The 22,555-nt window shown below is 47.2% G+C and overlaps 1 protein-coding gene across 1 annotated transcript; it reads left to right on the top strand.

Annotated features, from left to right (window-relative positions):
* The first annotated feature begins 3,392 nt into the window (after window positions 1-3,392).
* On the top strand, window positions 3,393-17,380 carry LOC120106523. Its single transcript, XM_039119465.1, has 2 exons — window positions 3,393-4,023; window positions 16,614-17,380. Exons 1-2 carry the CDS (start codon window positions 3,441-3,443, stop codon window positions 16,913-16,915), a joined length of 885 nt encoding a protein of 294 aa, XP_038975393.1. The 5' UTR covers window positions 3,393-3,440; the 3' UTR covers window positions 16,916-17,380.
* Window positions 17,381-22,555: the final 5,175 nt, after the last annotated feature.

Raw genomic sequence — 22,555 nt, forward strand, 5'->3', positions numbered from 1 at the left:
TCTAGATTCACTACAGAACAACAAGAAATCCGTACCAATAATGGGAAATCTTCCAAGGTGGATGCTAAAGGAGAGGAAGAGAGGTCCATTTATAAATAAAAATCAGCTCAAAAATGTAAGATTCGATCATCTTCGATCTCCTCCTCCCCGCAGAATCAGAGGAAGAAGATGACTCTTGTTCGGAGTCTGATTCTTTCTCTTCATGCGTACAAGCCATATGGGCCATTGCTCAACGGGCTTGCAGCCCAAATCATGTGTGGGCTGGTCACTGGATCGGGCCCTCACACTGCAGCAGCTCTAAATTTTGTTATATGTACACATCTGAACTCTCTCTCTTTAGGGATGACATCAGATCAAATATGTATGAAATCAGTACTTAAAATATATATTTACACAGAGAGATGCTTCAATATCTTGTATATCTTTTGGACTGTCAATGTATTTAGATGATACACATTTGCTTCTTTAAACAATTAAAATCTGGTTAAACACTGGAGGTACCAATGAAAAGTATGTGTGCAATCATAATTTTAAAATGGGAATTTTTGCTAGCTCAATCAACCAACCAATCTCATCCTCCTCAACACATCTCTTGCCGCGGACTTGCATGGCTTGTCTTCCCCTCCCCTCCTCTCTAACTCAACCGAAAATTGCTCATTGGAGCACTGGAGAGTTCTCTTGTATTGCTGATTTTTAACTAGCTTTGCTCTTTGACAATTTGCTATTCAACTTGCCTCCTAGCAATTCCTAAAGTTGTATTAGTCCCCCCTTCATGGCATATTTAAGAGGGAACTCTTGTGTGCGCATACTAAACAAACGCCCTACAGAATTACTCATCTTCACCCCATGGCCAAGAGGTTGCTGATGGCAGGTACTATGCCCTTCCACTCTTATAAAGCTGCCCCATCGAGTTGCGATTCTCTTGTCTTCCATATATCTTTCCTCCATGCTTTTGGGGGGGTTTGGGGGGCTGGGGGGGTGAGGGTGAGACCATAAGAAAGGAGAAGGTTGTTATATAAATGGTGATAGAGCATAGCAAGACTTGCTCTTCTCTAATAGAATGGGTTATGAAACAAGGAGACCCAATGTCGTCCCCTAGTGTCTCTAGTGGGATGAGGATGGTAAAAGGAGGGAAGTGTGAAACGAGGATTGAGGAAGTGGTGCAATCGTTTATTGGAGGAGGGTTATTTCTCTTAGGTGATTTCTCCATTGTAATTGGAGAGTCGGAGGATTCAACAAATTAAATTTTAAGTCTAACAACTGTTAAATTCTATTGCAGATTTGCAGGTTTAGCTGGTTGCTATGCTGTAAATCCCAATTTGTCCCTACCCAACAATGGCTGCCTTTTAATATCTTAAGAAACATATTTAACTATAAAAACAAATCCTATCAATATTTGATTAAAAAATTATTAAATGTGTTGTTAAGAATCTCCATGAAGATGTTTAAATACATTTGAAATGTTGTGCATTATATGATGAATAACTAAGCAAGAATTATTACATTTTAAACCTTTTATCTAAAAAGGGATTTTCACATTATCTTTTTGAAATACATTATCTTTATATGTTCTATTATACGTATATGATCATATATAACAAAAATGATAGAACAATTTAAGAATGTCCTCTTTTAAATGAGCTACTATTTAAGATGATCATAAATGGTGACTACTTAAAAGAATCTTCTCCATTTGTTCTGTTTGATATTACTATTAAAAATTAGTCATATAATTAAAATAATAAATAACTATATCATTAAGGCAAAAAAGGATCACCTTTAGTATATGCTGATATTAAATCTATGACCAAGTATTTGTATTTATGGAGATATGTGGATAAAACATCCATAATCATGTGTGATTAAAAATTTTGAAAAACCATGATGTATATATGTGTGTGTGTGTGTATCTGGAATAAACACACAAAAAGTAGAAAGAAAGAAAAAAAAATAGTACATATTTAAGCGGGTAAGGGTTTCAAATCTTTAAGTTGATTGTTATTTTGGTTTTTGGTTTTAAATAACATGAAAATGTGCAAAAATAAAGGCAATAAACATAATAATATTCTGATTAATGACATCAACAAAATACTACGAATTAGGATTTAAAATCCTCTTTTGGAAATGTTAATTTCATAATTACATTATAAATTTAACATGTGCAGAAAACCAAAATTAATGTTTCCGTTTATCTGGTGTTTATCAAACTGCTTCAGTTGTTTACATAGACGCAGGAATTGTTTACTTAAAGCAGCTTACTATTTATTAAAAACTTGATGAACAGAAAATTCTGGCTACTACCACAGGTTTATTAGTTGGTAACTAAACCAAAGCTGTGTTTACTGTAATTCATAATGTGTTTATTTATGACAGTTACTGCTTGCTGAAATTCTGGAGCAGAAAATAACTAGATTATATATATGAAGCAGTTGTTTACTGATGCAGACTAAGTATTTAAGGAAAGAAGCAGGTGTTTGCTCGTCATTATTTGTGTTTGTTACAAGTCCACATGTACTTATTCTGACATAAAATAATGTAAAGCGAATAGCAATTCTGAAAACCAGCAAGTTTTAAGGTTGGAGATCTGATAGATTTGGGTTCTAATGGTATCTAACTGCTTGATTTACATCCGAATATGAATCTGTTACATTCAAGAATTCCTAGTCATTAGGACTCTAAATAATTTCTGTTATTTCCTGTTTAAATCTTTCTGATTTCTAGATATTTATGTTAACTATTTTCTGATTTGTAGTTGAGTTGAATTAGTCAACTAGCTGTTAAGATTATTCCTATTTTGTTGGGAACTTCAGTTGTATTGTGGCCTCTTTAAAAGGGAAGAGAATAACAACAAACACGCTTATCTTTTCCCAGCACTTTGGTGTTTTCATTGGAGGTTCTGGTTCCCTCGAAGTAATCAGAGTATTTTATCTTGTTTTCATCTTTTGGGGTTTTCTTTACAATCCTTCAAAATAGGTAAAGGAAATCCCTCCTCAACCAGCCAGTACGTACCAAAGTGGTATCAGAGCCTGGCTATGGATCAAAGAGTGGAGAAGCTAGAAAAGTCCTTGGAGTCACTTTCAATTGGACAGAGGGAAATCTTCAACCAAATGATGGAGATGTTTGGCAACCTTAGTGCTCGTATGGACCAGCTGGTGAGTCAATCCACAAATGAAGTTGCTGAGAATTCCATGCGAATTCATGAGGAGCATTACAATAGTGGTGGTGGCTTTCAACATAAGAATTCTATCAGTTTGTTCTTACCCAAAACAGTGAGGTTAGACTTTCCCCGCTTCAATAGAGCAGAAGACCCGACAAGTTGGGTGTGTAGAGCTGAACAATTCTTTCAAATTCATGAGATACCAAGTGCCGATCGTGTCTCTCTAACATCTTTTCATCTTGAAGGTGAGGCACAACTTTGGTACCAATTGCTTAAACAAGAGATGGGGGTTATCACTTGGGAACAGTTCAAAGAGGGACTTCATTCTAGGTATGGTCCTAATCAGTTCTTTGATTTCTTTGGAGAGCTCACTAAATTAAGGCAAACTGGTACGATAGCAGAATATCAAACTAGCTTTGAGAAGTTGCTTGCTAAAGCTGGGCCTATGCCACAAAATAGACAGGTGAGCTGCTTTGTTAGTGGCCTATGTGATGCGATTCGCACTGATGTGCAGGCTAACAGACCCACCACCTTGTCTTCAGCCATTGGGTTGGCTCGTTTATATGAAGCAAGAGATCTCTCCCGCCGAAAGGCCACTTCACTTGTTCCGAAGGGTGGTTCTCTTTCTCGCAATATAGTTGCGGCACCTTCATCCTCAATTCCCATGAAGAAGATGACTACTGAAGAGTTAAATGAGCGAAGGAGAAAAGGGCTTTGTTTCAGATGCAATGAAAAGTTTGGCCCCGGGCATCGCTGCAAGAAGTTGTTCCTGATTCAAGCATGTTTGGAAGATAGTGATGAAGATGTAGAAATGGAAACTGATAGCTGTGATGAGCACCCAGTTGAAACACCAGAAATTTCCTTGCATGCTGTTGGGGAATTACCCAAGTCATGACGCCTCAGAGGCGCTCGACCGAAGAGCGCCGACCAGAGAGGCGCTCGACCGAAGAGCGCCGACCAGAGAGGCGCTCGACCGAAGAGCGCCGACCAGAGAGGCGCTCGACCGAAGAGCGCCAACCAGGAAGGCGCTCGATTAGAAAGCGCCGACCAGGAGCAACCCCGCCACAGGACACTCCGCTAAGCGACCTATTCGGCTCGGCACCTCTGCTGAGCCCATGCCTTAGCCGAATATCCAATCTCCGCTTAATCCTCCAACAGGTCTGACAACCAAGTACGTGACTCCGCTACAATCTGCCGCCATCCTTTAAGTCATCAAGGCACGGGATCTCCACAGGAACTCGGCATGACCTGTCATTAATGCATGAGACCCCCTCAGGTCTCCGATGCACTCAGTCATTAAATGAACACGGCTCAAGATGATCTCCGGATCACCGAACTATCAAAGCGTATGGCTCTCCCTGACAGCCGGTTCACTCGGTAATTAATGCACTTACCATCTACGAACTCCAGGCCCACCACGGCCGACGGTTCAACCACTCCAACGGGTCTGATCAATCGCGACAACTCCCTGACTCCGGTCTGATTCGGCCTTATTCTCCACTACGCCATTAATGAGCCAAATCGTGCTCAATTATCACGAAAAAGGACAAATCCCCTGTCACCTCCCAGGTAACAAAATACCCTTCTATAAAAGAGAACCTGGGGGGAAGGAGGAGGGGGACAAACACGAACACAAATACATACATAAAGAACAAACATTCTCCTCTTTTTTCCCCACCCACATATTAGCCCCCTCTGACTTAAGCATCGGAGGGCCGGCGCCGGAAAGCCCGGCCACCGGCTTTTTCTTTTTGCAGGACTCTCTCTCTCTCCAAGGAGGACGCCACCAACCGGCACACCGCCGTCCGCCGATTCTCCCACCGGAGCTCCTCCCTTCTCGGTTTGCGGCAGCCCCCGGGTCCAATTTCCAGCAACAGTTGGCGCTAGAGGAAGGGCCCGAGTCGCTGCCATAAAGCTAAGGAGTAAAGGGGCTTCCAACACCTCTCGACGTCCTCCACCTAGTCCTGAACATTCTGTCCGAAACTCGCCGCCTCCGGCCGAGACAACTCCTCAAGTTCGGCCGGAGCAGTTTGATGCCCTGGTGCAACAGGTGCAAGCCTTGGCTACCGCTGTCCAAGGCTTGCAACCTAGGGGCATCCCGACGGCACCACTTCCTCCGGCTCCAGTTCAACCGGAGCCCCCTATAAGCGGGCTCCCCCTTCAAGGCCAGGACTCTCAAGTCCAGGCCTCCCTCTGGAGAGAACACCCAGTCAGAGGCCCTGGAGGCTGGCCACAACCCTCAGAGGCTGAGTCGGTTCCAGGGCAACTTGCACCCGAACGAACCGCCGCAGCGGTCCTCCAGAATGATGAACTCGACAAGAAGGTCGAGAAGTTGGAGCGCCAGATCCAGGCACTCCACGGAAGGAAATCAGGACGTGATGGTGACTTCGAGTTCACCACAAAGTCCCCCTTCTCCCCGGAGATCGAGGACGAACCAGTCCCACTGCGGTTCAAAATGCCCCAGGTGGAGCCTTACAACGGCAGGGCTGACCCCCTCGACCACCTGGAAAGCTATCGGGTCTTAATGGCCCTACAAGGAGCCTCGGAGGCCATGATGTGTAAGGCCTTCCCAGCAACACTCCGAGGACCGGCCCGGCTTTGGTTTACCGGGCTAAAGCCGAGTACAGTCTCCTCTTTTGAGCAGCTCGGCAGACAATTCGCTGGCAATTTTGCCGCCAGCCAGCCCCAGCGGTGGACATCGGACTCCCTCCTTGATATCAAACAAAAGGAGGGAGAATCCTTCAAGGAGTATTTGGACCGTTTCACTGTCGCAACATGGGAAGTCCGGGAGCTTGACCAGTCAATTGCCATGTCAGCACTAAAAACTGGAGCCCGGTCTTACAGGTTCCTCTTCTCTATCGAGAAGAATTTCCCTGCGGACCTCACCGAGATGCTTGTTCGGGCACGGAAGTACGCCAAGGCTGAAGAAGCCGTGGCTGTTAGGCGGAGCGGGGCTGAGCAGAACCCCAAGAAACAGAAGAGACGCCGTGAGGAACGTGGCCAACCCAGAAGCCCGTCCCCGCGTCAAGCTAAAAATCCGCCCCGCTTGAAGAGTCCACCCCGGTTACGGGGACCGCCTCAGCAAAGGTCACCGCTTCGCCCGAGGTTTCCACCACGGGCCCGTGCATCTGAAGGGAGGTATGAAAACTATACTCCCCTCACTGCTCCTCGGGCTGAAATCCTCATGGAGATTGAGGGTCGGGATTGCATCCGGCTCCCACCTCCGAAACAAGATTTCAGAACCCGGCGTGATCTCCGGAAGTATTGCCGTTATCATCGGGATCACGGCCATGATACCGAGGACTGCTATCAGCTCCGAAACGAAATCGAAGCTCTCATCCGCCGAGGGGTGCTTGATCGATTCGTGCGAGGCCGGCGTGAAGAGAAGAAGCCAGCCGAAGGAGCCGCTCAGCCTGAGGGTCCAAATGCCAACAGGCCTATCGTTGGCACCATCAACACCATCCGAGGCGGGGCCTCGGCTGGAGAAGCTCCAGGGGAAGGAACCTCCTCGAAGCGCCTGCGCGCCTCGGAAGCCATCTCCTTCTCAGATGATGATTTAGAGGAAGTTGAAACTCCCCACGATGATGCCGTGGTCATCTCCATGATCATAAATAAATTTGATGTAAAACGCATCTTGATCGATAATGGAAGCTCGGAGAATGTTTTGTATTTTGATGCCTACTGTAAAATGGGGATGACAAAAGAGCAGCTACGGAGGATGAATGCTCCGTTAGTTGGATTTACTGGGGATTCGGTCCCAGTAGAGGGCGAAATCGACCTCCTGGTCACAGCCGGGCTCGCCCCCCGTGAAAGTACCGTGGGGACAAGCTTCCTCGTGATACGTCTGCCCTCGGTCTACAATGCCATCCTCGGAAGGCCAGGTCTCAACGCCCTCCGAGCAGTGGTCTCGACACGCCACCTGCTCATGCGATTCCCTACCAGCCAAGGAGTTGGCGAAGTTCGAGGAGACCAAATGGTAGCAAGGCGATGCTACCTGGCGACCCACGAGGCAAAACGACCAGCCGAGGTGCCCATCCCAGCAACCGACCAGCCCCCAACTAAGACTCTGGAGGCACGGGTCAATCCTCAGAAAAAGCGGGTAGAGCCTGGTGAGTTATTAATCCCAGTTCCTTTATGCAAGAACTTTTCCGAGCTAACTGTGCAGGTCGGCTCTGGCCTCAATGAGTACGAGAGGGATCGCCTCGTCAACTTCTTGCGAGACAACATGAATGTCTTCGCATGGTCGCCAACGGATATGCCGGGAATAGATCCAGAGATCATGGTCCACCGGCTTCAAGTAAAGCCAACCTGCAAGCCCGTGCGACAAAAGAAGCGAGGCGCCGCCCCTGAGCGACAACGAGCAGCAGCCGAGGAGGTCGATAAGCTCCTTGAAGCTGGCTTTATCCGGGAGATATCCTACCCGGAGTGGCTCGCCAATGTGGTCCTCGTCAAAAAAGCCAGCGGAAAATGGCGCATGTGCGTGGACTACACCGACCTGAATAAAGTCTGCCCAAAGGACAGCTTCCCACTCCCCAGCATCGACCAGCTCGTGGACTCCACCTCGGGTCACGAGCTCCTAGCCTTCATGGACGCCTTTTCCGGATACAACCAGATCCGCATGGCGCCAGAAGATGAAGAAAAAACGGCCTTCATCACCAACGGGGGAACCTACTGCTACAAAGTGATGCCATTCGGCTTAAAGAATGCCGGGGCAACTTATCAGAGGTTGGTCAGCCGGATCTTCAAAGATCGAATAGGCCGAAACATGGAGGTCTATGTAGACGACATGCTGGTAAAAAGCAAGGTAGCGCAAGATCATGTGGCCGACCTCGATGAAGCATTCTCCACACTCCGAAGATACCAAATGAAACTCAATCCAGCCAAATGTGCATTCGGAGTCACCTCTGGCAAATTCCTCGGCTTCATCATTACACAGCGGGAAATCGAGGCGAATCCTGAAAAGATCCGAGCCCTTCAAGAAATGACGCCTCCCAGGACGGTCAAGGAGGTACAACGACTCACGGGCCGAGTTGCAGCCCTCGGGAGATTCATCTCCCGCTCGGCCGAGCGCTGCCTCCCATTCTTTGCAGCTCTCAAGAAGCCAAAAGACTTCTTATGGTCGGACGAGTGCCAGCGGTCTTTTGAAGAGCTCAAGCACCTTCTGGCTTCCCCACCCCTGCTCACAAAGCCTTAACAGGGTGAACTTCTTTACCTATATTTAGCCGTTTCCCCTGTAGCAGTAAGCTCGGTCCTGGTCCGAGAGGAGGGCAAACTCCAAAAGCCAGTATACTACACCAGCCGGGTCTTGAGGGATGCTGAGACCCGATACTCAAAGCTGGAGAAGACTGTCTATGCTCTGGTCATCTCAGCTCGGAGACTCCGGCCCTACTTCCAAGCCCACACAATGGCTGTGCTGACCGACCAGCCAGTCAAGCAGATCCTGCAAAGATCAGACCGTGCAGGCCGGATTACTAAATGGGCCATCGAGCTCGGAGAATTCGACCTCGAGTACCGACCCAGACCGGCGATCAAAGCTCAAGCACTTGCCGACTTCATAGTCGAGTGCACCGTACCGGACGAGATCGAGCCTGAACCCGAGCCTACACCAACAAAGCAGACCCCTAGTCTGGCATGGGCCCTACATGTCGATGGCTCTTCAAACTCGGGGGGTAGCGGAGCAGGTCTCATCCTCACCAGCCCGGAGGGGGTGGTCGCTGAGCAGGCCCTACGCCTCGAGTTCCCGGCTTCCAACAACATGGCGGAATACGAAGCACTAGTCGCCGGGCTCAAGCTAGCCAAGGAGCTAGGTGTGAAGGACTTGAAGGCCTTCAGTGATTCTCAACTCGTCGTCAACCAAATCCTGGGCGACTTCGAAGCCAGAGACCCCACAATGCAAAAGTATCTTCAGAAGGTACGACATCTCGCCTCGACCTTGGATTCTTTTCACATCCAACATGTTGCCAGGTCGGAGAATCTCAGGGCCGACCAGCTGTCAAAGCTGGCGTCCTCCCGCATGAGCGAGCTCTCCAAAACAACGGCACTGGAGTACCTTCAAGAACCCAGTACGGAGAAGCCCGAGCAGGCCCTTTGTGTTGAGTTCGAGTCAAGCTGGATGGACGAGCTCATCAGCTACCTGCAAGATGAAGTCCTCCCCGATGATGAATGGGAGGCTCACCGAGTGAAGCGCTCCGCCACCCGGTGCATATTGCACGAGGGAAAGCTTTATCGGAGATCTTTCACTTCTCCCCTCCTCAGATGCCTCCGCCCGACGGAGGCTGATTATGCAATGAGCGAAGTCCATGAAGGGATTTGCGGAAGTCACCTGGGGGGACGAGCATTGGCCCATAAAATTTTGCGCCAGGGATATTATTGGCCGACACTTCAGAAGGATACCATGGACTTCGTCCGGAGATGCGACCGATGCCAGAGAAACGCCAATGTCCAATGCCGACCCTCAGCTCCCTTAACTTCTATCAGCTCTCCTTGGCCTTTTGCCCAGTGGGGAATTGACATTCTAGGGCCATTCCCTCTGGCTACCGGGCAAAGGAAATTCCTGGTCGTCTCCATCGACTATTTTACAAAATGGGTGGAGGCCGAGCCTCTTGCCCGGATCACCGAGCAGAAGATGCGGGATTTTGTCTGGAAGTCCATAATCTGCAGATTCGGGCTCCCCCGCATCCTCATATCCGACAACGGTCGCCAGTTCGACAACATTCACTTTAGAGAATTCTGCTCCGAGCTTGGCATTGACCACCGCTTCACCTCGGTCGCACACCCTCAGACGAACAGAGAGACCGAGGTAACAAACCGTACTATTTTGCAGGGGCTCAAAGCCAGGCTCGACAAATCTAAAGGACAATGGGTCGAAGACCTATACAATGTCCTGTGGGCTTACCGGACCACGTTCCGTGTCCCCACTGGCGAGACTCTCTTCAACCTAACATATGGGACGGAAGCTGTCATCCCGCTGGAGATCGGGCTTCCTTCTCCAAGAGTCGAGCATCACGACGCCAGCTCCAACTCCTTGCGGCTCAGAAGTAACCTTGACTTGGTCGAGAAAATAAGGGAGACCGCCCGAATTCGTATGGCGAGGTACCAGCAGAAGACAGCTCAGTATTACAACGCCAGGGTCAAGGTCAAATCCTTCAAAGCAGGGGACCTTGTCCTCAGAAGAGTCGAGGCCTCCCGACCAGCTGAGCAAGGGAAATTAGCTCCGAATTGGGAAGGACCCTACCGAGTCACGCGCATCTGCCGACCCGGAACTTACAAGCTAGAGTCCCTAGATGGGACTCCCATTCCACGAAGCTGGAGTTCTGAAAACCTCCGCATGTACTACCAGTAGAACCCCAGGGGGTCCTCAGTATTCAACCATAAGTATCATTTTATGATAATTTGTACTGGTTTGTGCACTTGTTCGAGCTCATCAATTCTCCTATCTTATGATGCCAGGCTCATTATTCTACCCTGACCACGGTCGGGATGCCTCCATATTTTGGGACGAAGTACCTGCGTGGACTCCCTGAAGATGTTCGTGAGTCCGCGACCCGTTCTCCACCGACCAATGAGCTCGGCTCGTTCTCCATCGGCCAACGAGCTCGGCTCGTTCTCCATCGGCCAACGAGCTCGGCTCGTTCTCCATCGGCCAACGAGCACGGCTCGTTCTCCTACCCCGAGACGTCGGGATGCCCCGATATTTCGGGATGCCCCGATACGTCGGGATGCCCCGATACGTCAGGATGCCCCGAGACGTCGGGATGCATTCTCCACCGACCAACGAGCTCGGCTCGATCTCCATCGACCAACGAGCTCGACTCGTTCTCCATCGACCAACGAGCTCGGCTCGTTCTCCATCGGCCAACAAGCTCGGCTCGTTCTCCTACCCTGACCACGGTCGGAATGCCCCGAGACGTCGGGATGCCCCGATACTTCGGGATGCCCCGAGACGTCGGGATGCCCTGATACGTTTGGATGCCTCGAGACGTTGAGATGCGGTCTTCACCGGCCAACGAGCTCGGCTCGTTCTCCATCGACTTCAACCAACGAGCTCGGCTCGTTCTCCTACCTCGACCACGGCCGGGATGCCTCGAGACGTCGAGATGCCCCGATACGTCGGGATGCCCCGATACGTTGGGATGCGGTCTTCACCGGCCAACGAGCTCGGCTCGTTCTCCATCGACTTCAGCCAACGAGCTCGGCTCGTTGTCCTACCTCGACCACGGTCGGGATGCCCCGATACGTCGGGATGCGTTCTCCACCGACCAACGAGCTCGGCTCGTTCTCCTGTTCATGATCAGCGGGAAGTCCGTGGTTGGCAATAAGCTGAATTCTCCTATCTCTGCCGACGTCCTCAAAGAACGGACTCCGAGCAGAGGAGCGTCTTCAGTCGCCTCGGCGTAAGAACGCTCGCGGTACCAAGTACCCATTTATTTAATGTTTTTACATTATCTTATCTATTCCTGAATTTTTTCTCTCTGCCGACGTCCTCAAAGAACGGACTCCGAGCAGAGGAGCGTCTTCAGTCGCCTCGGCGTAAGAACGCTCGCGGTACCAGGTACCCATTTATTTAATGTTTTTACATTATCTTATCTATTTCTGGATTTTTTCTCTTTGCCGACGTCCTCAAAGAACGGACTGCGAACAGAGGAGCGTCTTCAGTCGCCTCGGCGTAAGAACGCTCGCGGTACCAGGTACCCATTTATTTAATATTTTTACATTATCTTATCTATTTTTGAATTTTTTCTCTCTGCCGACGTCCTCAAAGAACGGACTCCGAGCAGAGAAGCGTCTTCAGTTGCCTCGGCGTAAGAACGCTCGCGGTACCAGGTACCCATTTATTTAATGTTTTTACATTATCTTATCTATTTCTGGATTTTTTCTCTCTGCCGACGTCCTCAAAGAACGGACTCCGAGCAGAGAAGCGTCTTCAGTCGCCTCGGCGTAAGAACGCTCGCGGTACCAGGTACCCATTTATTTAATGTTTTTACATTATCTTATCTATTCCTGGATTTTTTCTCTCTGCCGACGTCCCCAAAGAACAGACTCCGAGCAGAGGAGCGTCTTCAGTCACCTCGGCGTAAGAACGCTCACGGTACCAGGTACCCACTCAATGTCTACGTTCTCAATTTACTTTCATCCCTGATTAATTATCTGAATAAACCCCCGACTGACGTCAAGGTACCTGGTCGGGCCAATCATCGCCCGGCCTCGCCCTTCCTACGTACACCGATTAACAGCAAGCTTAGTTTATACTAGGCTCGGTGAATCCCCATCGCGAGCTGACGAGCATTCAACCCGTTCGTCGGAAAAGAATCCGGTCCACTCCAGCAACTCGAGGCTCGGACTCAAGGTTCACTAGCTAAAAAATTCAAGTCCTAGCGACCGTCCTAGGGCTCGGCTGAATTCTGGGCTAGGCTCGGAAAGACTTCCCGAGCCCAAACACCCTAAGCGTAAGCATCACTATATTGCTGGTCGAAGGACCGAGCAATGGAGCTCGGCAAGCCGAGCTTAAACGCAAGTCCTGTGGCGGACGAAGTTGGGGCCATAGAGCCCATGCCTTTGGAGCCTAAAGAGGATCCAGGCAGAGGAACCTAAGCCTATCAAAGATAAGGCATCGCAAATATAAGGAAAATACGTGTATATTCATTTCAAAAAAGGCCCGTAGGCTAAGTACAGAGCTCGGACTCGGCCTTAACAAGTATAGAGGCCGCTCCGGCTTACAAAAAAAAAGAAGAGAGAGAGAAAAAAGGGGAAGACTACACCAAGGGCTCAGGCCCGGCGACTTCAGGAGCGGTTGGCTCCTCTGCGGTCGAGGCCTCCACGGTAGCTTCGGGAGCCGCCTCGATGACCTCGGGAGCGATCTCGCCTTCTTCAGCTTGACCCTCCTGGTCGGCCCTGCCAGAGGTTGGAACCTCTGCCTCCGCCTCCGCTTCTGGATCTTCGACCCCAGCGCCTGGTTGAAGCAGGCTGAGGTCGAAGTCTGGAAGAAGTCGCCGCAACTAGTTGCGGAAGTCCTTGAAGCCCTGGATGAGCCCGTTGACGCCTTCCTCTTCCATCAAGTCGCGAAACTCTTCCGATTCACGGAAGAGCTTGACGGCGTCCTGGGCCTGCTCCTGGGCCTCCTTCTCCCGAGCCTCATGGTAGGCGGCCTTCCGCTCCAAAGTCTTTATTTCTCTTTCGCGGTCCGCGAGCAGAGATTGCACGTCAATTAGACGGACCCCGAGATCTTGGACCTTTATTCGAGCCTCCCCCACCTCCTGCTCGCATATAGCGAGCGACGATTCGGCCTCCGTCCGGCGGGCCTCCGCGGCGCGCACTTCAGACCTGGTCAAAGTGTGCGCGCCCTTCTCCTCTTTAAGTTCGGCAACCAGAGCCCGAACCTCGTCCTCGGCCGCCCCTAGCTTCGCTTGAAGCACTTTCTGCTCGGCCTCGGACGCGAGGAACTTTGCTTCGGCCTCCTCACGCCCCCTTTGATGCCTTCGGGCCCGGTCCCGATAGTCTTGGATGATGTGAATCATCGTTTCGGTTTCGTGGAGGCGCTGCAAGAGGGACACGTAAGAAATAGTTTTAAGCCGAAACACAAATTTGCACAGAAATAAAAGCTGACTTACTCGGATGGAGGAGCAAATAGTGGAATCTATGAACTCGCCATAGTTCATGGATCGGATCTTGACCTGGTCGGCCGGGAGCAGTGCGACCCGGAGAACTTCGCGCGCCACTTGTACGTTGTCGAGGGCCGAGTCGCCCTCAAAGACGGCCCATCCAGGAGCGTATGGCACCCGCTCCTGGGGGCCCGATGAACCCGCCAGGCCGGCCTCGGCCGGCCTGGGTGCAACCGACCCCGTCGCTTCCTGGCTATTCTCCGGCTCGGAACCGGAGAGTTGGGGTCGGTTTGGCGGCCGACCTGACCGCCGCATGGTAGAAGAGGGGCGCGCAAGCGCCAAATCTGTCGAAGTCCTCCCTCCCTGGTCGGAATTTGGAGTTTCCTGCCGACCAGGGACTTGCGAAATGGGCACCGGGCATGGAAGTGCAATCGTGGCTCCGCCAGAGCCTGCGCCCTCTCCCCGACCAGCCTCAGAGCGCGCGGGGCGAGGAGCGCGCGCCTCAACTGAGGTGGTCGCCAAGGTCTTCACCGAGGTCTTTGCTTTCTTCCTCGGCTCGGTCGGTTCTCCCGAGAGCTCGGCCGCTCTCTTTTGGAACCGGGCGTATAGGACCTCGCTCTTGGTCACCATCTTTGCGATATCTGCGAGGACGAGCAGGATTAAAACTTAGAAACTGTAATAAAATAGAAAAAACACCTTAAGGCTACTCTTACCATGGGGATGCGCCGAGCTCAGCCCAACATTTACTAGAGCGTCCTCACTGATGAGACCGTTCAGTAAGATGCCGCCCCCGAGGCTGCGGATGGCGTCGAGGACCCCCTGCTCGCGCGAAGAAAGCCTGGGGACTTTGTTGACAGATTTGAGATGGGTTGGCCCTCACCTAGGGTCAAACCCCCACGACCGCTCAGACCCCAGGAAGAAGAACTTCTTCTTCCAGTCGTGGATGGACGAGGGGGCACCATGGAAGAGTGGCCGACCCATCCGAAGGGCGATATAGAGCCACTCTCCGTCTCCCGGATTCGACTTTAGCACAAAAAGTCGCCGGAAGACGTTAACAGAGGTCGGAATCCCGTGCAGTAAGCACAGCGACAGGAAACCGATCACTGTTCTCCAGGCGTTCGGAGCAAGTTGCGCCGGAACCAACTGGTATTCCGTCAGCAACTCATTCACGAAGCCGTGAAGAGGGAAACGTAGGCCGGCCCAGAGTGATTCTAAATACACTCCAACCCGGCCTACCGGAGGGTCGGTCACCCGATCCCCCTGCTTGGTGGGTTCCAACCGGAACCCTTGGAGAGGAAAAAACCACTCCTCGGTCATTTCCACCTCCAGTACGCTCATGGTGGACTCGACTTCATTTGGACCGAAACCCATTAGGAAGAAGGAAAAGGGATTCTGGAAGGAAAAGAAGAAGGGGGGAAGGGACCTGTGAAACGCCGGGAACAAAAAACTTCGGACTGAGAAAAGCTGAAGGAAGAAGACGATAAGAGAGGAGGAGAAAGCCAGGTGAGGGTTTATATAAATCCCCCCAACGGCCCAGATCAGCGAGAAAAAACGCTGCTCCCTATTCGGATTACGACGCGTGTCAACCCAAAAGGTAAAGCATCACATTTATTCCAGGCTGACGCTTCGAACACAGAAGCGCCTTATCGAATCATACGGCCCCATCATGAGCTCACGACGCGAGGACGCTTCGGAGAAGGCGTCCCAATAATGAGGCCTTTTCGGAAAAGGAGAAACGCCGCCTATTAAAGGCATCTCGAAGCGCCCGGTAATTCAAAAATGCGCAATAATTTTAAAATTTCTAAATCCATAATAACCCAACCAAAACTACTTCCCGCGCTCAAGCTGGTAGCCAGCTAGAACTAGGAAGTCGGGGGGTAGTGTTGGAGAATTACCCAAGTCATGGCACCTCAGAGGCGCTCGACCGAAGAGCGCCGACCAGAGAGGCGCTCGACCGAAGAGCGCCGACCAGAGAGGCGCTCGACCGAAGAGCGCCGACCAGGGAGGCGCTCGATTAGAAAGCGCCGACCAGGAGCAACCCCACCACAGGACACTCCGCTAAGCGACCTATTCGGCTCGGCACCTCTGCTGAGCCCATGCCTTAGCCGAATATCCAATCTCCGCTTAATCCTCCAACAGGTCTGACAACCAAGTACGTGACTCCACTACAATCTGCCGCCATCCTTTAAGTCATCAAGGCACGGGATCTCCACAGGAACTCGGCATGACCTGTCATTAATGCATGAGACCCCCTCAGGTCTCCGATGCACTCAGTTATTAAATGAACACGGCTCAAGATGATCTCCGGATCACTGAACCATCAAAGCGTATGGCTCTCCCTGACCGCCGGTTCACTCGGTAATTAATGTACTTACCATCTACGAACTCCATGCCCACCACGGCCGACGGTTCAACCACTCCAACGGGTCTGATCAATCGCGACAACTCCCTGACTCCGGTCTGATTCGGCCTTATTCTCCACTACGCCATTAATGAGCCAAATCGTGCTCAATTATCACGAAAAAGGACAAATCTCCTGTCACCTCCCAGGTAACAAAATACCCTTCTATAAAAGGGAACCTGGGGGGAAGGAGGAGGGGGACAAACACGAACACAAATACATACATAAAGAACAAACATTCTCCTCTTTTTCCCCCACCCACATATTAGCCCCCTCTGACTTAAGCATCGGAGGGCCGGCGCCGGAAAGCCCGGCCACCGACTTTTTCTTTTTGCAGGACTCTCTCTCTCTCCAAGGAGGACGCCACCAACCGGCACACCGCCGTCCGCCGATTCTCCCACCGGAGCTCCTCCCTTCTCGGTTTGCGGCAGCCCCCGGGTCCAATTTCCAGCAACACATGCCATTGCTGGAACACGGGCACATGAGACAATGCGAGTTAAAGGCAGCCTCAGACATAGGGCAGTTATTATGCTTGTGGATTCAGGAAGCACTCATAATTTTGTGAGTGAAAGGGTTGCAAAGGCAGTGGGTTTGCAGCCTAATTCCAGCGGCCAACTTGCAGTAATGGTAGCTTCTGGAGAAAGGATAGCTAGTCCAGGTAAATGTGCTCATGTCCCGATAAAATTACAAGGAGTTACAATATTCATTGATTTCTATTTATTACCACTTGAAGGCTATGATGTTGTTTTAGGGGCTTAGTGGTTGAGCACACTGGGACCCATTGTGTGGGATTTCTCTAAGTTGCAGATGAAATTTGATATGGGAGGGAAAGAAGTGGTCTTACATGGCTTGTCAATCCCAGAAAATAAGGTGGTCAACAACTTCCAATTGGAACGTGTAGCTAGAAAAAGAAAAGAAGGAGTCCTGTTGCAACTATATGCCATGAGGGGCCCACAGGCACAATACTTTCAACTTCTACTTCCCACTAACGTGCAGCAACTCTTGGATAAATATAAGGAAGTACTATCAAAACCAAAGGGTCTTCCTCCCAGGAGAGCACAAGATCATAGGATCCCTCTACAAGTTGGTCAAGGGCCTGTTTCAGTCAAACCATATCGATATCCTCATTATCAGAAAGCTGAGATAGAGAAGTTGGTAGCTGACATGCTTTCTACTGGACTTATTCGGCCAAGCAACAGTCCTTATTCTTCTCCAGTCATCCTAGTGAAAAAATAAGACGGTTCGTGGCGAATGTGTGTAGACTACAGAGCCTTGAATCGAATAACAATTAGAGATGAATATCCAATTCCGGTGATTGATGAGCTTTTAGATGAATTATATGGTGCACAGTACTTCTCCAAATTGGATCTACGTTCTGGTTATCATCAAATACGGGTACATCCAGATGATATAGAGAAAACTGCTTTCCGGACTCATCAAGGCCATTATGAATTTTTGGTGATGCCTTTTGGCCTCACCAATGCACCTTCCTCCTTTCAGGCTCTCATGAATGAGGTATTCAAAGATTATTTGAGAAATTTTATTTTAGTTTTCTTTGATGATATTTTAATTTATAGCAAATCATGTGCTGAACATTTGAGGCATTTAGAGATTGTATTTTCCATTTTAAAGTCTAATCAGTTGTATGTGAAGCTAGAAAAATGTCAGTTTGGCCAAAGGGAAGTGAAATACCTAGGCCATGTAATTTCAAGTGCAGAGGTGGGTGTGGATCCATACAAAATTGAAGTAATGTTGACTTGGCCAAAACCCCAATCTCCTAAAGCTCTACGTGGGTTCCTTGGGTTAACTGGCTATTACCATAAATTCATTCAAAATTATGGGAAGATTGCTGGTCCCCTGACGAAGATGTTGAAGAAGGATTCTTTCAAGTGGAGTCCACAAGCAGAGGAGGCATTTGAAAAACTCAATGCAGCAATGGTCCGAGCACCAGTTTTAGCTTTACCAGATTTTTCAAAAAAAATTATTGTAGAGTGCGACGCTTCTGGATCTGGAGTTGGTGCAATTTTGATGCAAGATCGGCCTATAGCTTTTTATAGCCACGCACTTCAAGGGAGGCATTTCTTTTTGTCAACCTATGAGAAGGAAATCTTGGCCCTTATTTTGGCAGTACAAAAGTGGAGACCATATTTACTGGGTAGACAATTTATTGTGCGGACTGATCACCAAAGTCTAAAGCATTTATGGGGGCAAAGGATTACAACAGAGGCTCAACAAAGGTGGCTCTACAAGTTAATGGGTTATGATTTTATTATTGAGTACAAGAGAGGAAAGGAAAATATTGCTGCTGATGCTTTATCAAGGAGAGAAGAAAAAGAAAGTAATTGTGGGGACTTGCATGCAATTTCTCAGCCATTACCCAATTGGATTGAGGCAATCAAAGAAGAAACCCAATCAAATCCTGCTCTCAAGAAGCTTGTGCAACTTGTTAAGGAAGGTGAAGCTATGGGAACTTGGAGGTTCCAAGATGGAATCTTATTTTTCAAAGGAAAAATTTATCTTGCAGAGGACTCTTATCTTATTGTAGACATAGTTGGGCAATTCCATGGAAGTACACATGAGGGGTTCATTAAAACTCTTCATCGAATTCGGTCCAACTTCTGTTGGAAAGGAATGAGGAAGAGCATCAGGGAGTTCATTAAAACTTGTGATGTGTGTCAGCAACACAAGGTGGAGCATCTCACACCAGCCGGCCTCCTACAGCCCCTTCCAGTACCAAACCAAGTATGGGAAGATATAGCTATGGATTTTATTGATGGTTTGCCTCTCTCTAATGGTAAATCTACCATATTGGTTGTTGTTGATAGATTATCAAAATATGCTCACTTCATCCCTATTGTTCATCCATACACTGCTGTTGGGATAGCTCGAATTTTCTTTGATCACATTTTCCGTTTACATGGAATGCCTTGTTCAATTGTGTGTGACAGGGATCCAGCTTTCACAAGTGCATTTTGGAAAGAGTTATTCCAACTAAATGGTACATCTTTCAACTTCAACTCTTCCTGCCACCCCAAACGGATGGCCAAAGTGAGGTGGTTAATCGCACATTGGAGATGTACTTGAGATGTTTTACGAGTTCTCAGCCTAAGAATTGGACCAAGTGTTAACCTGGGCAGAGTTCTGTTATAATACAAGTTGGCACTCAACAATTGGCAGAACACCTTTTGAAGTGGTTTATGGACGACCCCCTCCCACTCTATTAAGTTATGTTCCAGGAACAGCCAAGGTTGCAGCTGTAGATAAAGAGTTGAAAGACAGAGATGTCGTCATCAAGGAACTTAGAGAGAAAATAAAAAAGGCACAGTCTAGAATGAAGCAAATCTATGACTCTAAACATAGAGAAAGAGAATTTTCAGTTGGAGATATGGTGTATTTGAAATTACAACCATATAGGCAGCTCTCTGTGTCCATGAGAAGGAACTTCAAGTTGTCTGCTAAGTATTATGGGCCATTTAAGATTTTACAAAGAATAGGAGCAGTGGCTTATAAACTGGATTTGCCAGCAGGTTGACGTATCCACCCAGTATTCCATGTCTCTCTTCTCAAGAAGAAAATTGGAGAAAAAGTTTCTATGCAATCTCAATTACCTTTCGTAAACATGGAGGAAGAAAAGATTATTCCAAAACCGCAAGCAGTTCTTGATCGACGAGTCTCAAACAAGAAGCATGAAGTTCTGATTCATTGGAAAGGTTTATCTCCTACTGATGCAACCTGGGAAGATCGGGATTTCATCAAAAAACAATTTCCAAACATTACCCTTGAGGACAAGGGCGAAATTTAAGGAGGGAGGAGCTGTTACATTCAAGAATTCCTAGTCATTAGGACTCTAAATAATTTCTGTTATTTCCTGTTTAAATCTTTCTGCTTTCTAGATATTCATGTTAACTATTTTCTGATTTGTAGTTGAGTTGAATTAGTCAACTAGCTGTTAAGATTATTCCTATTTTGTTGGGAACTTCAGTTGTATTGTGGCCTATTTAAAAGGGAAGAGAATAACAACAAACACGCTTATCTTTTCCCAGCACTTTGGTGTTTTCATTGGAGGTTCTGGTTCCCTCGAAGTAATCAGAGTATTTTATCTTGTTTTCATCTTTTGGGGTTTTCTTTACAATCCTTCAAAATAGGTAAAGGAAATCCCTCCTCAACCAGCCAGTACGTACCAGAATCATAAAATTTATTGGCATGCATAGAGAGGTCTAAAATTCTGCATACATAAATCAAAACCCATGAATGCATATAAAGTACTAACATGAATTTCAAAAGCCTGCAAAAATTATTTCACAAATTAAGCCAAATAGTGCTCTTAGACTTTGGAGGTAATTCACAATAAGTCAGAAACTAATTAGAAAATAATATGACAAATAACTTTTCTAAAATCTTGTAAAAAAGATTTTGAAAAATCTCTTAAATTGATTTAGAAAATCAAGATAAAAAAAAGGAGAGCTTGGATCGAAGGTGTAATAGGCACTACCCGAAAAGTGTCATTGTCCTTCTAATGCAAGATAAATGGCACTGGCACTCCCAAAGTACGATAGATCCTCGGGTTCATCCAAGCATAGCACAAGCATGTGGAAGGTGATGACTTGATCCTTTAGTTGCACATTGATAAAGCTTTGGAAGATCCCAAGCTCTCCCTAGATTTCTTAATTGGGCTATTCATGAATACTTGAAGGTTGATTTGGAATTAAATACTTTGGCTTAAGCTCGGTTTGATTATAAAATGAGTCAAATAATTAAGCCAAGCTTGAGCTAGGCTTGGCTTGCCAACCTATTTACATCCCTGGTGGATTAACTATGTTAGTCTAGCAGTCATTATATTTATGTAACAATATTTTGAAAAATTTTGAGCTGTATGAACATGTCATAGTATTCTATTTTTCTTAGATTTGAGGGTTGAAAAGTTAGGCTGTTTGAGAAAGTTTCAAAGGCAATATGATCTTTAGTTGGCTTTTAAGTAAACTAGGATTTGCTTGCCACATGCCATGCCTACAGATGGAGCTTCACGTGTTACTTTGAGGTTTGCTTTCAATTCTAGAGATATTTCGCTTCATTGGTTTTGTTTGAGTTCTACATTGTATTTGGCTATCCTAGGAGAGATTTGGTTTTTCTCTCAGTTGAGATTTCAGTATGTATAACTATCAAGCACCTCTCGAGATGGTATACATGAAAACTATGGCCCTATTATCTCGGCTGATTTAAATTAATAAAATCGAGGATATTGGCCGATATGATATATTCATATCTATCAATAATTTTAATTATTTTTACTTCTTTAAATATGTTTCTTAGCTGATAAATATTAAAATTAATACTTAAAATAGTTGCTAATCTCAGATTTGCTATATCACATGAGATATTATCTCAACTCTAGAATGTTGGCTGAGATCTTAGAAAATCTCAACTTTCTTGAAATTTCCCCATATGTCGTATCAATGGGTCTTGGTCATTCAACAAGATAATCGATATCTCGAGATTTAAAACTTGATCGACTTTAAAAGTATTAGTTTATTAACTTTGAGTCCAATAGAGCCATTTAACCAGTTGATGCTATAATTTTTTTTGCTCCAGAGTGGGATCATATTATTAAGCAAGTCACTGTTTTTAAGGTTGCTTGTTATTACTAGCCAATGTAGAGAGTTTTCATAGCTATCACTTGTTTTAACTAGACTATGACATGTGTGATGCATGTGCCCACCAATATGTTCAAGATTTTTGAGAGTTTAAGAAGCAAATGAACCTAATAACCAAGGTACAAGGAAAACTATAATTGGCAAGACGATGGTGATCCCTTCTTCGAGATGGGGGTCCTCAATTTATCATTGTCATTATAGTGATATAAGTGACACATATAAAGCTCTAAACTAACACAAAATTTTGAGGCACAAGTTTCATTCTTTTGATTTTGTCCCCCTGTTGTTTTTTATTACTGCAAGTAAAAGCCAATTGATTTTGATAGATTTGTTAAAATAAGGGAAGAACATAAAATCTCTACATATTGCATTCACTATTGCAACAATATGTACAGCAAGAAGATAAAATCTCTGTATATTGTATTCACTATTACAACAATATGTACATCAATATATAACCTAACAATGTAGCCAATAAGGAAAGTGTATCATGACTAATGAGGAAATATCAATCATATTTTGACTACGATAGTAATAGCCCCTTCCCCTCCTCAAACTTAAGATGGTATGGCAGAAGCCAGTGTGAGTTTGGAAATTAAATCTTGAAAAAATCAGGATGGTGGGCCTTAGTGAAGATATCTATAATCTAGTCAGTGGAGAAATATAGCAAAGCTATATGATACCGTAGCAAATATGTTGGTAAATGAAGTGACAATTAGTTTCAATATGTTTAATATGCTCATAAAAA

The sequence above is a fragment of the Phoenix dactylifera genome, unplaced genomic scaffold, assembly GCF_009389715.1.
Source record: "Phoenix dactylifera cultivar Barhee BC4 unplaced genomic scaffold, palm_55x_up_171113_PBpolish2nd_filt_p 000557F, whole genome shotgun sequence".
Lineage (NCBI taxonomy): Eukaryota > Viridiplantae > Streptophyta > Magnoliopsida > Arecales > Arecaceae > Phoenix > Phoenix dactylifera.